Raw genomic sequence first — 17,152 nt, forward strand, 5'->3', positions numbered from 1 at the left:
TAATAATATTTAATATATTATATGTCTCGTGTTTGCGGCTCGATGAGGATTTTGAGAGATTGACAAATGGAAATTTTTATATAACTACAATTTATTTCTACGTATATTGACTATACCTAAGTACGAGCATTAAATTTGCTGAAATATAATATTAAAATATTATATTACAGCAAATATAATGTAATTTTTGGGAATAACACTTCGTTTTTTAAATAACTTACCAGACTATAATCTCCACCATATTCTATACACTGTTGTAGACTATTCTGTAGATTTCGCATCGTTGCTTGTACCATATTATCTGTAAATCTCTGATTTCTTCTTGAATGGAGAATTTTAGTTTGTTAATGTTATTAGGTCTACTGAAAAACATTACTTTAGATACCCCAGGGAAAATAGTGTCATGCTGACAGATCTAGAGAACGTGACTTGCAAAATCTGTTTTCTTAATGAAATTATAACGCCATTTTTATTGAAAATCACAGTTACAAGAAAGTAGAAAATATCATTGAAAAACTGCATTTTATAAGCAAACATTGTAATACGAACGACCATACAAGAATTCAAAATTTACGCCAATATAAAAATTTCGCTAAGTTCATTCGTTTATTCGTTAGAATTTAATCGTTAATAAAATTTTAGTTCAAATATTATTTAATAAGCTAATCTGAATATACCACAAATGATAAGCAATAATACGGTACGGAGTAAATATTCGTATAATGATTGGGGGACACATGCGTTTAGTACAAATTTTTTTAAAATTGTTATATTAAAAATTACTGGTCGTGTATTATTTTTTATGGCGTTTCAATCCTCCTATTAAAATGTATATTTTTTTAAATATTACGTAAAAAGCATTAAAAATACGTAGTTTAAATAGCTGATGATGCTACTCTGATGGAAAAAAGACTAGCAAATTACACAATAAAAAAAAACTGAGAGTTTTAGATTTGAGTATATTTTTTGAGTATATTAGATTTTGAGTATATTGTTATTCTTTACTGATTTAATAAATTACTCAACCTCATTACTATTTTTAATTGTCGTTTACTTAGGAAAATGAAAGATAATTATGTAAAAAAGAAGATATAGTGATGTATGTCTAACAATACAAATATTTAACCTCCAAAGGAAAGTAAATTTTAATTTATTTACAAATGCAAGATAAGTTACCCACTTTTATTATCACAATGATTCGTATCTTAATTTCCATACGCCTAAAGGATGTCCCATGTTACAACGCACGATTTGAATTGATCTGCATATTTCTTTGCTAGATTGGTGACACTGCAACGTCTTAATTTTTCTATAAATTACATCGTAGCTGGTTGTCAAGGAACATTACAACGAAGGGCATCGCTTTGTATGGCGAAAAATAATTACAAATACGAAGAACATTTTCCACACTGGATAGACTTTAACACCGACAAAATTCCGTAATCAGTTAATTTTTCAGGGACGGATTTTAAAAAGAAATTGAGGAAACAGGGTCGATTGTGGTTGTTAAATTGCTTAGGCTAGTCGGTTTCTTGAAAACATCACATTTTTGAGAGAAAGCGTCGATGAAGGTCCGGTAAAATCAGTTGGCCGTCGTTCCAAGAGACTGACCGTTCCCAGTCACCATGCGGCTAATTCCCACAAAAAAAAATCTACAAATAAGCTTACAAAATTGTCGCAAGAATTTAAGCCATCAGACTGTTTAAACGCTGAGAATTATTCATTGCATGTTGAAAAGGTGAGAAAAGGACAAACTAAAAGATCGTTTTTTTCTACGAAAATCATTTTTAATGATCAGATGTACGTCAACAAACAAAATTATTAGATTTTGGACGCAGAGAACTTTCACTTAATGTATGAAAAGCTGTTTCATCCACAATAAGTTCCTGTTTAGAAGGGATTTTGAGTCACCGAGGGATATGTTAACGATAATGAGTCTGGAAATGGAGTAACAGTGAATTACATGATAATGGAGATTTTACTACATCTATTTGATGTATGGATCTAAAAAAATATGTGTTTTCATAAAAACTCACATTGTCACATTGTGCGTTAAACTGATCCATTAGAAGAAAAATTTCCTATCTTCTTATCTCACGCAATTGTTAAACAGGACTGGCAACCGTGTTCTCGTGATTTCAATGGATGCTACTTTCTCCTTTGGTTGTTTTGCAAATTTTTTTTATAAAAAAGAAAAATTATAACTAATTCTTACCTGAAAGCGAAGATTCAACATATTATTTGGAATTGGCTCTTAATTATCAGCAAAGATCTAAATAGTAGAAGTATGCCAATAATGTTTAAATTTATTTATAATTTTATTAAAATTTTAAATCTTGAGTTCTTCATTGCACATCTTTATGTGAGGATGTGTATACACACACACGCGCGCGCGCAAATATATATATGTGTGCGCGCGTGCGTGAGTGTGTGTGTATACACATCCTCACATAAAGATGTGCAATGAAGAACACAAGATTTAAAATTTTATATATATATATATATCATATTAATACTTATTTTACAGCAAGAAGAAATTAACTAATAACATGGTTACGTAATATGTATTTCTAACAATGGCTGACAATTGACTTCTCACTCATTTTCCTGTACAGTATTTGATTAACAAACATTTTTTAATTAAAAATACTACAAAAATTAAATGTGATTAATGAATTTTTTTTTAATCCCGCAAATCAATTCTAATAAGTTGACCTGTTGTTTACAAATATCTGTTAATTTTTTTTTTATTTTATATTGGCGTGATTAATTGATTGATTTAATGCGGTATTTCTGCTTTACGGTTGTGGTACTTATTTATCTCAAAATATTTTTACATACTAGTCACAATGTAAAAATATACTCAGTATATACTCAATCTTTATATACGTTTTATACATTCAGATTGGGATCATCGTAGTTACGAAACTAAATTAATAATGGTATCTTAAAATTCTTTGATTTGTTACAATTTATTACGTATTACCTTCTATGAATAAATGTCCTAAATTTATAAAAGAAATTGCACAATTTAATTTTTTTCTGTTAAATATAAAACTTGGTTAACCAATTTTATATCAAAATATAGGAATGAAATAGAATGAATTATAACATATTAAAAAGAGTCAATTTTTGTGGTTATACAGGTACATTAAAATAAAATCCAAAAATATATATTTTTTTATAAACTAGGTTGCAAGATTCTTAGAATGTTTATATATTATTTTATTCTTGAAAAATCTTAAAAGTAAACAATATTATAAGGTATGTATTTTTATGAAATATAAAGAACGATTTCATACAATCATTCTTCAAAATTTATTTACGCCGAAAGCATCAGAATAACGTTTTTTTGTTTTTTTTTTTAACTGAATTTGCCATCAATTTGGCCTTTGTCATCAATATTCTTCAGCCACTAAGATGAATTGACAATATTTGTTAAAAATTTCGGACTGGGACTGGAGAATTAGAACCATCGAACTGTAATAACTTTCCCACCCTATTGTGAATCATTGAGATTAAAAAAGGAATATTTTTTTCAATTTGCGAATGTACTACTTTCGACGCACCATAATATTTACTACCCGACTGATTTTTCACCTTTTAATAAACTGAAAATAAGGCAAAATTTTGCTTATTTTCTATAAAAGTATATTGCATTAAATTTAAAGAAATCTTTTTAACTACAGATTGCGACTGATTGTAATGTTACTAGGATTTTAAATAAATAAAACCAGATGATGTCATACATTATGTCATGACATTATTTTGATCGTGGGAGCGAGGCTTCACTGAAAAAGAAAAGATATCGAACGCACAGTATCTTTTATTTATAATCATTTTTACAGGAAATTTTAATTTGACTAATTTCTCTGGTAAGAGAAATGACTCATTCTAAGCAATATTATTCACTTTCATTTATGAAATTAAAACGTGTAATAGTTTCGGAGATGGTAAGGCTCGAGTGTAACATTTTAGTAACATAAAAAGTAATGAATATCTGATATAAACAGAATTAAAGTCGAAACCAAAAAAAAAGGTTTATATATTAAATCAAACATCGTAATAATGGAAATGTAATGTAATAACGGAAAATGTTTTGATTGTAATATATTATTTTCATGTTTTTAAAGGATCTCATGGTTAACTCGTCATCGCAAATCAGTTGTTTAACAGCTAATTTTTGAAGTCGAAGGTTCTGATGTTCAAATCCTAGTAAACGTAAGTTTCTCTTATACTAGTTTGAATACTAGGCAGTGGATTCTGGTGTACTTTGGTGGTTGGGGTTCAATTAACTGCAGGGTCTCAGTAATAGTTACCCTGAGTCTACACAAGTTTACACCTCAATTACATGTCATACTCATCTCATCTCATTGGCGGGGGGGAGAGGTGCTTATTTTTCCTTAGTTGAACAGATTGCAACGTACACATTAGGAAAATAAAATGTTTTAAATTATTATTTAAAATCTCTTAACTGCTTTTATAATATTATTATTATTCTAAAGATCCAATAATCATATGACGGTTCCGCTACTGCTCGCGGATAAATTGCTGAAGGATAGCAGCATCTGCATTAAGTGGGTGTCTTGCCGGGTTTCAAGAAGGTCAGCTGAGGAGCGTTGCCATAGATGTTGGGGGATTGAGTACCGGGCTGGGTCCTGCGGCGTTCCCGATAGACGAGGACATTGTTTCAAGTGGGATTGCCGGATTGATGTTACCATTGGTAAGGATATCCATTGTAGGATTCTAAATTGGTCGATAGTCTATGATCGCGAAAGTGATTACCGGCTAATAGGTTTTGATTGGGTAGGTGGGCTGCGCGATGTCTTTAGAGGTGACGTACCTGTTCAGCAGGGCCGCTTCCTGCACAGGCATGTGGATTGGCCTAAGTTTTCAAATATTCTTGCGGCCAGGCTAAGAGGCTAAGAGTCTGGACGGGACCTCGTCCAGACTCGAAGTCTGGACGAGGTTGTCTAACGGGAGGTCCCGTTAGACAACCTTGCAGAGAATTTTTCTTCTGCTGTGGTTGAAGCCGCTCAACATTCCATTCCCAGAAGCGCGGGTCGGGAGAGAATAGCTGGATGGTGGACTCGGGAATAGACTGCGATGAAGCGGACTGTGGGCCGGCTTAGGAGAGCCGCACAACATGCACGTGATCATGATTAGCGTGCAGTCCTGATTGCGGATTATCGTCGGAATAGGACCGAGTATTTTCATAAGGTTAGGTCTTCTAAACGTGATTCTTGGCGCTCTCTTGTGCAAGAGCAGGGAAAAGTAGCGAAACTCTCTCGAGTTATTTCAGCGACAGAACTGTAGTCCTTCGTGACGGCAGCTTGGAGGTAGGAAAGACCTTGTCTAAAGGTTGTCCAAAGGACAGTGTTCTAGGTCCATTCGTCTGAGTCGTTGAGTTCGATTCTCTCATGCGATTGCGGATGCCCAGTGGCTGTCGCATCGTGACTTATGTCGACGATGGGCTGCTGCTGGTCGAGCGCAACTCGCGTGCCGAGATAGAGCTCAGAGCGATACAGACATGTAAAATATTAAGGTTGTGGAGTCTTCACCATAAGATGGTTTTCAGTGCGGAGAAAACCAGGGTCAACTACCCCAACCCGTCAACCACGGGTTGTGATGGACGGCCTTTCGATTAGGTATGTTACTGTTCAGAAGTATCTGGGTGTTATCACAGATGAGAAGCTTCAATTCAAGGAGCACCTCCAGTCATCTGGGACAGCCCTGTCCAGGAAGGGTGGACAGCTTAGATGTTCCGCTGTCGGTGATTGGACCTACTCCCTTAGTATTCCGATCGGACTTCGATGAGGGGGGCAAAGTAAGGCCGTTCTCCCGGACGGGGATCCCTTTGGGGGGATAAAAACTGATGAACTCAAAAAAAACAATGACATAGTTATGTAATATTTAAATTTAGTACAATTGTGTATAATATTAAAATCTTCCGACTAGACCTCTTTCATAAAATTACTTTTTATCTTAAAAATTGTGCAGAATTTAATTTATGTTTAAAAAAACAGAATCTTGGGAAAAGATTTTGGTTTCTATTTGATCCTCCTCTACGACACCTAGCTCAAATAACATTTTTAATAACAGCCACAATTTATAAAAAAAGACTGAAAATATTAAAATGTATAACAAATTCAAACTTTTTTAATTTTTACTAGGGTTCCGTAGTAATTCCTCTTTATTAAAAAATTTCCATATCATCCAAATTATTTGGTAATAAGGTTAAATTTTCATTCTTGAGGATTAATTATAAAAACAAAATATTTTAAGTACGTATCCCATTCGTTCCCTTGTTTGTTGCCCCTTAAAAATTTATTTATTGTAGTAATTATTTAATTCAATAAATGGTCTAATTTGGTGGAATATCATTTAACAAGACTAAAAAAAAACTACAGTTTCCAATAAAATCTATACGGTATGGGTCCCATGATGTTTGCCTGAAATAAATCAGGTAAAGCTACATATCTGTATATATATATATATATATAATATAGCCAATTTTGGAAGTTTACGTACTTTCATTATCATAAAGCTCAGGTTTCTTCGACCACTACACTAAAAGGCAAAAGTTCAAAATGGTGTTAAAACTATCTCTTCTCATAAATTTTAATTTTTTCCAGATTTATTGCCAAGACTTCATACATAAAAATCGTTTTGAGCCATTTTCGAAGAAGTTATGTTGAGCTAATTCGGTGATATTAGTCAAAATAGAGGCTAACACAGATATATTACATACATCTTCCAGAAATTTCTATAATTTTTTTTTTTTGGAGTAGAGGATCTTGAAACTTTGAAATTTACGAAAAAACCCCGCTATCCAAAATTTTGGGTGATCACTATATTTTCCCTTTACAGCTTTGCTGCTTTAGCATCAATAGGACTATGCCGCGAAGTTAAAAAAAAAGTTAATTTAGAGATGTTTGAACTGTTAGAATTTCTGTAAATTATTATCTTAGGGTTTAAGGAATTTTTTAAGGAATCTCTTTTCGATGTTTATGACTATTATTTTTACTACTAGTATAGACAGATTTGTCTATACTCATACAAAAATTTTATTTTTTTTAACTCAAGTCGACAAACGTCAAAAAATACAAATTTGGAGAGGGATAACCTTCTACAGTACCAATAATTTTTTTTGTAATGCAATACATCACCCAGGAAAATAAAAAAATAATATTTTAATTACATAGTTTTTTTTTGTAATAATGTTATTTCTAAATGCAATTTATACAAAAAGAGAGATTAATTTGTTTGCTTTACATTAACCAAACTTTCTGATAATTAAGATGAAATAAGTTATAAGAGAACACCAGTAAAGATTCTCTTTATTAAGAATAAAGATCTTCATTATACAATCAGCCCTTGTGTTAAAAGAGAACTGTGAAGGTATCAGTTATACGAATAATCATTAATTATAATGGGTACGTCAGTAAAATGGGAAAATTTAGAACTCCTCTATTAAAATAGGTTTTGATTTAAACAATACTATTTCTAAGTTTTCTGTAAGACATGTTTTCTTCAAGTAAGACATGTAACTTTTTTTATACGTTTAACAGGTTAGTACCATTACTATTCTACGCATTCTTATAATCTTAAGGGAAGATTTTTCATTACTCGCCATACCGTGGCCGTGAAAATGCTTCCAACTACTTGAATATTTCATTTTAGTTCTGCTAAACTTTGGTATCTCAACACACAACTTGCTCTTGAGCAAACCGCAAAGAAAACACTCGCATGCGAACAAATCAAGAGGTCTAACCAGACAAATAATGTCTTCATTTTTGGATATGATACGGTTCAAAAAGAGCTTTCTTAAAGCAGTAATGGACACATGAGTGGTATGAGTTGTAGCATTGACTTACTGGAACCAGGTAATTTGTGAAAATCGAACTAATTCTTGGTTAAAAATGTTGTGATGGTGTTTGTATAACGCGATGCAGTAATGTTTTTATCTTTTCCTCAATCGTCTTGAAAAAATAATGCTCACTAATGCCAGATGACGGAAGTCCAACCCACCGGGTTGATCTAGTGGTGAACTCGTTATAAAAAATCAGCTGATTTTGAAGTCAAGAGTTCTAAAGTTCAAATCCTAGAAATGGCAGTTACTTTTATACGGATTTGATTACTACGAGTAGATCGTGGATACCGGTGTTCTTTGGTGATTGGATTTCAATTAACCACACATCTCAGAAATAGTCTACCTGAGACTGTACAAAACTACACAGTATTTACATTCATAGATATAATATTCATTCATCCTCTGAAATTATACCTTACGGTAGTTCCAGAAGCATAACAAAAAAAAGAAGAAATGACGGAAGTCCGCACTACACGGAGCTTAAGGATTATACAACGGTTTCTCATGAAACTGAAGTGGGTTTTCAGTTCTCCAGTATCGATTATCGTTTTTTACGCAGCCGTTCAGATGAAAATGAACTTCACTTGATATAAACATACAATAAATTAAGTTTTCATCAACATCCTAACGACGCAATATTTCATGACAAAATTCATGCTACCAACCAACTCAGCATTTTCTACTTCCTTAAAAATAGAATTTTATATGGGTGAGATCTTAAGTCCTTATATAATATTCGATGATCGGATGGTTTACTGATATTCTTTGTTAATGCACGTAATCTCAGAATGTCTTGTACTGCTTGTTATGGTAGTTCGGACTCTCTCAATATTATCTGGCGTTTTAGCACTTTTTTCTGCTCCTTTATGTTTTAAATTTAATCTCAACCCAGTTTCCTCAAACATTTTTAACCCATAAGTTAATTACATGAATATATGGGAACCATCCATATTGCAAAGTAACCTCTCTATAGTTGTCGCGGGGTAAACATTTTTATGCAATAATTTTACCCAGAAAGCACGATGTGTACCTGTTCCATGTTTACTATGTGATATTAAATTACTGACAACATATCATCAAGTTCAGCGCCTTCACCCAAATTTCAAATGAATAACCAAGCTTTTAAATTTTCCCGCTTCACTGACGTGTCCTTTACTTCACTGGATTTGTAATATTAATAAGCAACATTAAGCTCAATGAATATTCTTAAAGTAAAAAAAAACCCTCTCGTACCACATTTATCCTTGTAAACTTCACATGGAATACTTTTTATTGAGAATAATTATGTTATTTTCTAATGTGACATGAATCATGTCTATCACAAAACATGGCTGCGATTATTCTACCTATACCTAATCTACACTCATACGTTATATGTTCTAGTTGTTTTTTCATAGTAAAAATAGACAACTGTATCTGACCAAAAATGCAATTTATTCATCGCTTTTCACGTCTTCCAGGATGAATTTTAACATTTTGTTTTATTTTTATATGTCATTAAAATTTTAAAATAATTAACAGTTCTAATTTTCTTATTGTTTTAACAGGTATAATCTAGTGTTCTTGGGTGTAACATACATAATGCCAGTTATTTCTATGGCTGTTTGTTATGGTTTAATCGGATATCAACTATGGGGAAGCCAGTCTATTGGAGAAAAAACTCAAAGACAACTCCAATCTGTAAGAGCAAAACGGAAGGTAATATTTGAATATAAATAAATTTAAAATATAAAAACATACTTATATAAATGTATAATTATAATTTTATATGGAAACATTTTTACATGTTTTATAAATTATATGTATATTGTTGTAATTTTTTTTAAGTTAACTATATCTTAAGAGACTATGATGAAAGCTATTCTACTTCATCATTTTGGTGTTCTTTTTTTGCATTTAAATTTGTCTAAATATGCATTTAAACAATACTAATAGAAGAGAAAAGTTTATTTTATAAACCCTATGCTTTTCCTCAAACTCCAATTCCTCCCACATTGAAATCAACTAATCCAGATTACAGAGATATTTAGCTGTCAATCGATGAAATCTATATATTTCAGATTACAGCTTCTTACCTACACATTCTCAAGAATGTATATTCACCAAAAGAAATAGGAACCTGGGGTACCTGTCAGCAAACTGGATAGCTATCTTTTGATTATCAGTAAATTGATTGAAACAGTGAATCATTTGAAATGCATTAAGGGATTAATGGTATTATGAAATGTCCCTGTAGATGTACAGAGAGACAAATGTCTGCCTGTAAATTTAGATTCAATGTTAATGCAATAAAACAAACCAATACATTATCTAAAAGGTAGAGAATATAATCCTTCATTCAATTCATTCATTTTAAATGAATAACCACAGTTTTTTACAGTATATACCTCCACAATGTAGAAAGATATATTTTCTCTGTGATGAATGGTGATAATGCACCCCTCAACTTCCTAGCATTCCACGCCATATTTATATAAGTTTGATTAATTGTTATTTTTCCATATAATATGACTAACTGCCATGAGACAAGGCCATTTAATAATGTCAGCTTTCATTTTCTTCTACTTCCATCTATTATCTACTTCAGTTGGACTCATTTCCTTTCAGATTAACTACAATTTTTAATATTTTCTTTTTTATGTCTTCTACTGATCCTTCTGGCACTATTTTATCAATCTTCCTTCTCTCATGAGAGGAGGAAGTTTTCTTATTCTGAACCATTCTGAAAAGGCTTTTACTCCTTTACATTCTTCTTATTTCTTCTTCACTTACCTGTCCATTTATTCTTCAACTTAATATGTACCAAAATTTCAAATGACTACAGCTTTTTTTGACTTTTTCCTCAGGGTGTGTGTTTTATATCATACAGAAGTACATACTCCTAATGTAACACTTTATAACATGTTTCCTGAAGTCTAACTACCTCTCATATACTGTACAATTTCTGTTTATTTCTTAATAGAAATAAAGCATTTAATAATGCTTCTTTAGCACGGTAATCAAACTTGTATTTCATTTTAGATTTTAAAATTTTCTCTTTACATCATACTATTTATGATGTTTTACTGTTTAATTGTTCAATTCTTCCTTCTTTTGTATGGACATTAATAATTTTATTGGTTCCTATACGTAGATGGTTTAACATTCATTTTCATACCATATACTTTGTGATACCATATATCACAAAGTATTCTAATTTTGAGACGATCAGTTGAATATTCCATGCTTCTTCTCTTACTACACTATACCATCTGCAATATTTTATATTTATTCCTCGGCAATAATCTCTTCACCTACTTCTTGATCATTTTTACCAATCTTCAACCTACATAAAAAACAAGGTTAGTAACAAGCAGCAACTTTGCTTTACCCATTTTCAGAGTATAATTTGATTAAATTGTGCCTAGTGCATGACTTTTTTTGGATTAAAGTACAGTTCATTTATTTTTAATAAAAAAATTTGTAATATTAGTATAAAACAAGATTAAACAGTTGTTTTTTTTCAGTATAGAAGGTGAATGGATCAAGGCTTACTAAAAATTAAATAAAGTTTAACAGTGTAAGTAATCTATTTCCTTCATCTAGTCACCATATGTCGTAAGGTTTTTATTGACAATAAGTCCTGATCTAATGAACCTAGGATATAAAACACACGGCTCCATACACAGCTACATGTGTAAGGCAATGACTATACATTATATGACATACATCAGTCCTTAGATCCAGTTTACTTGTAGCAGTGCAAAATATTCTGGAAAGTTCCACATTATCTTATTATAGAATTAAAACATTTCGTTATTACCTTTTAAGATATTATATTAATTAAAAAAGTAAAAGGAACAAATAATACTGTAATTACTACCTCAGAATTATAAGATTGCCTGAAATCGCTTAGGTTATAATATTAAGGGAAACGTTTAGTGTACATCAGAATATTGTACAGTAGATATCAACAAACATATTACTAATGAGGTAAACATATCACTCATCACATGATTACTATTGAAACAAATCGAGGATGATAATTAATAAATCAAATTTTAATAGCAAATTTCTAGGATAGATCTAGTTGACCCACCGGTGAACTCGAATTGATTTAGTGGTGAAATCGTCATAAAAAATCAGCTGATTTCGAAGTCGAGAGTTCTAAGGTTCAAATCGTAGTACCTAGTGAAGGCAGTTACTTTTATAATGGTTTGAATACTAGATCGTGAATACCGATGTTCTTTTGTGGTTGTGTCTCAATTAACCACACAACTCAGGAATCGTCGACCTGAGACTGTACTATACTACACTTCATTTACATTCATACATATTACATTTGTTCCGGAGGCATAAGAGAAAACTAAAAAAAGGATACATCGAGCTATAGGATGAAGACAGGTACGTATATAATGTATAATTTACAGGCACTCAATGTAGTTCCATTGAGAAAATAAAATTTCTTTATTCCATACCATGAACGAATAATAGGTTTTCATTATGATATTAGTAATGAATGTTAGGCTAATACGTACAGATAGTAATATCTGGATAATCTTGGTAAAAATTGACATAAACATAACCCATCCTTTCCCAAGAAAAAACACAGATACACAGAATTTGTTTTTTTTAAATATATTTTGCGTGGAATAACATACAAAATGATACTAAAACATCAGTAATTGTTACAACAAAAGAAAGAAATTTAAAATAACCCAATCAAAAATAATAATCTCAAAAAAGTAATACAAATGAAAACAAAACACTTATATCGATTATATGGTACTAAAAAAAAACGTATAATTTAACATTGAATCAAATAATTTTATTATTTCTCTTTTGCAAATGATTTTATTTCACTGATATTGACTCAAATGATTGTTGTAGTAAACTACTTGCAAAAATATATTTATAAACAAAAATCAGTAATATAGTATTTCGTTTTAGGGCGTTATCAAATTCAATGCATGTTTATTACTGGAATGTATTAAAGCAAACAAAGATAACGGAATTTAAAATTGGTGTGCTACACATTATCAGATGAGTTTGATATTTCATAATAGTCGTAAAATTCGAAACTGATCGTTATTTTACCAGTCACTTTTTTTTAAGATGGCTAATTTCATATCACTGCTAAAATTAAAAAAAAAAAAAAAATGATTAAAATGCCTATTTTGGCTTATTTTCAACCAGATACTATTTCAAATCCAAAGCACAATATAGTTTATATTTTATTAACTGCGTAGTAAATAATATTTTTTTCTCATTACCCTAATCCAATTTTAGCGTTTTATTTGAATGACTTTCTAGTCTAACATATTTCAAGAAATACAAATATTTTTTCGTAATTATTTTAAAAGTTGAAATACTGGTATGTTAGTTTTGATCGGCTGAATAAGAAAATCTTCTACATGGTCTTCTTAAAAATAAAATAATGAAATGCAAGAATACAAACATTTGTTAAAAAAAAATTAATTAAAAATCTTTTAAATTACGTATTTTACTATAAACTCTGCATGGCTACCACACTAAGAAAGTACTGTAATAACTGAGTTTACAGTTCTTAAGAGTGGTTGACCATTATTGCTTGAGAGACCAGGATTTACTTGATAATTTTATGGTGAATTACTATATCCCAACCCAGCTTGAAATATTTATTCACAGTTTTATTTACAAATGTCACGTCATCCACTATTATAATAATAATTTTAAATCATATTTTTTTTGTTTGCTCACATTTTTTTCGTTTAAATGATTTAAAAAATTAACATTATATTTTTCCTATTGTGTTCATTGCAATTTGTTTAACTAGTGAACAATAAGCAACCCCCACCTCCACGAACCAATAAGATAAGGATTATGATATTTATATATGCATGACAGGTAAACGATGCAGTCATATAGTATTTTAGACTCAAGCTGACCATTCCTGAGACGTGTGGTTAATTGAACTTCAACCACCAAGGAACACCAGTATCCACTGCCTAGCATTCAAATCCGTATAAAATTAACCAAAGTTTACAATGGTTTGAACCTTAGAACTTTTGATTTTGAAAATCAGCCGTTAAACAAGTGATTTGCGACAACGAGTTTTACCACTAGACCAGCCCGGAGGGAGGGAAAGAACAAAACAGTTTTTTTTTCTATTTTTTAGTTTATAAATTTACCATTTAATCACAAGGATTGTTTACAGAAATTTAATACGAAAAAACACCCGAGCGAGATACTAACCATGTCGGGATTCAAACCTTCAACCTTCTAAAGGAAAGACGAAGACGTTACCATTCTATTATATAGGTCTGCGAGATTTAATTTTTTAAGTTTATCATTCTATTAGAAATTATTATTTGTTAAAAAAAAAATAGCCAATACTAAAATATCGTTGCAGTAACATACAAATTTTCCAAAGTAATGAGAGACGCTCAGTTCTTTTGTACTTTATAGGACATCTTTTTAGAAAACCTTTGTGCATTTCTATCCCACCTAAAAGTCAACGTAGGTTTTAGTGTGGTTATAAAATAGCACTTTTCATCCTTTATTGAAAAAAATATGAAATTGGAAAAAAGAAATTGAGTTGGTTAGTAGAAAAGTGATTGGGGAGAGCAAAATCAGTCCCATTTTTTCACGCAATCGTAAAACGTGTTATTATGCTTCAAACCAAACATCAAATATACTTTGTGCCAAAAATTAAAGCTCAGATTTACACCAACGTTCCTTTATTTCGTTTCCTTACTATTAATGATATAATATCCAGTATATTTTGTAATGAATCTTACGTTCCTATCAATTATTTGTTAAAAATATATGTTGAATTCTATTTATAAATTATTTTTAGTATATTACTGTAAAATCATGAACGAAAAGGTTTTGCGTGTATTTAGATTATTTTATCCACCAGTTGTCGCTTTGAGTCATTGTCTTTCACTTAACAAAATTCATGTATACGAGTACATAGATTTATATTCACAAAAGAAAAGGAAACCGGTTAGGAAATGTGGTTAGATAAAATAGAATCCTGACAACTGCATTGGAAGGTCAGTAGAAAGAGAAAGAAAAAGGTTGTAAAATTAATGGATGAGTTAAGATTGGATAAGGCAACGAAGGAGAAAGCTTCCAACAGAAGTGGGTGGAGAAAGCGATGGTATAAGGGATCTGAAGCCAGGCTGAACAACAGATGATGATAATGATGAGGTTTACATTATTTGTATCTTTATGGACTAAATAAATATATATATATATATATATATATATACACACACACAAACACACAAAACTTCATATCTAAGTTAGGTTGTTTTCGTTATTCTGTTTAAAATTATATTATTATTTAAATCTTATAATAAATTTGCATCTGTTAGTAAGAATATACATCGCAAAAAGATACCAAATCGGGAAATCGACTATTAGAAAAATTTGCATGATTTTTATATAACATGTGTTTCAGCTTTAAATTGACATTTTACTCTAGTTTTCGAACTATCTTAGGTATTTGGTTGCGTAAATCAGTTTAATTATTTTTCCAAGTATTATGGTGCATTAAAACTCACTTTTGGGTGGTTTCGTTAAGGGAAATAACAAAAAAATAAGAGTAAGTTAAGAGTTTTTCTAATAAATCAAAGTTGAAATTATCCTTTCTTTTGAAGCAGAGCAAAGGTAGGCATCCCACGTGGCTATTGATCTCAACCATCCTGTTTCTGCTATTTATATAGATTACCTGCTGCTATACAAGTTTTGTTTCTAATTTTATAATTAAAAGAGAATACGTGAATCCGTGTCTCCTCTTGTAGTAAGAGAGAGCTCTCATTTCATAAAGTTACGTGTACACTCAGTTCTCACTTAGCACGGTTTCGTTTACCACGTTTTTAAGATTTAAACAGTTTATAAAATGCATTTTTTTAAAAATTAACAAAGGTAGGAATTTTATTAAGCTCGATCAGAGTAAATAAGCCAATGCTTTTCTTTGCGACCTCATCTTGCTTGATGAGTGTATTTAAAAGCGACGTGAAAATGAAAATTGTTTAAGTTTAATGTGTATTATTTTATGAGGCCAAATGCATTTTTTTATCTATAGAACTTGGTATTGGCTACTTTAAAGGACAATTATCAAAGTTTCTTTTAAATTAAATACTAAAAGTTATAACACAATTTCATTAGTCGAGTTCTGGAAGAAGTTCAACGATAAAACTGCAGTTGAAAATATTCGAGAATCTGGGAACGAATGAAATTAAGCCAAGTAAAAACTGAGTCGAAAGAACATTTTTCATCCTGCAGCTAATCTTTTTTTGTTTAATAAGCAGTAAGTTACAATTTTTCACAAAATTGTTGTAGGTGATATTAATATACTTTATTAATTATGCATTAATAAAGTATACTCGAATAATATGCAGGAAATATTATATTTCATATAACGTGAAAATTTTTACAGGTTAGTAAAATGTAATTTTTTTATAAGGAACAAATAACTAATCATTTACATTACGTATCCTAGTTAAATCTTTTTGAGCTACAGATACATAGCAGCTTCTGTACAAGTATTAAGAAGTCATGTCACTAATGTAATTCACCTTATCAAAATCAAGGCAGTTTCTTCACAGGTACTTTATTTTTCCCTCTCGGGAAATTTTTTATTTTTAGTTATTTCATTTAATAATTTATTGATTTAAATAAATTTGTTAAATTAGCTTACGCACGTACCCCCAGGAGATTAATATAAAACTTATAATTTCTTTAACGTATTTATTTTAACAATAATCGCGCTACAAACTATTGATTAATAGATTTTCAAATGTACAGTATTTTTGGGAGGTTAATTTACTTTCATATTAAGTGCTGAACATCTACTCCATCTACCTCAAAGCACAACTGAGCACGTCATTCTATGTTCCTGATCATTCAATGAAGCGTTTCCTTGTCAACAGTTGATTTTGTGCGTAGGATTTTTTCAAATTACCTAATATCTGAGACTGTGTAGCGTATGCTCTTGCCCTCAGGTAAAAAAAGACAATCGAAGAAAGAAATTTTGTGGGATTAAATCGGGTGATCACGGCGGCCAAACGTCTGTAGATATGATGTGGTCATAAAAGAAACTTTCCATGACATGTGGCATGTGACTCCATCCTATTGTAAATACCATTGACATAGTTCAATTTCATCAAGTCGTTCTACAAATTCCATGAAAATATGGCTGTACTCTGTAATGTTTGATTTTCAATGGATCTTATTGGGATTTTTAATAGGTTTTAATTGGACTTTAAATGGGTCTTTCAAAGGCTCTTAATGAATGGTACGTGAATGCTG

General features: G+C 30.9%; 1 protein-coding gene across 1 annotated transcript in view; it reads left to right on the forward strand.

Moving 5' to 3' along the window:
• TkR86C (Tachykinin-like receptor at 86C) overlaps positions 1-17,152 on the forward strand; it is a 439,993-nt gene that overhangs the window by 390,439 nt on the left and 32,402 nt on the right. The window contains exon 5 of the mRNA XM_075354794.1: positions 9,421-9,571. Within this exon, the coding sequence (XP_075210909.1) occupies positions 9,421-9,571 (151 nt within the window). The remainder of the gene's footprint in view (positions 1-9,420; positions 9,572-17,152) is intronic.

The sequence above is a fragment of the Lycorma delicatula genome, chromosome 1 (genome assembly GCF_047948215.1).
Source record: "Lycorma delicatula isolate Av1 chromosome 1, ASM4794821v1, whole genome shotgun sequence".
Taxonomy (NCBI): Eukaryota; Metazoa; Arthropoda; class Insecta; order Hemiptera; family Fulgoridae; genus Lycorma; species Lycorma delicatula.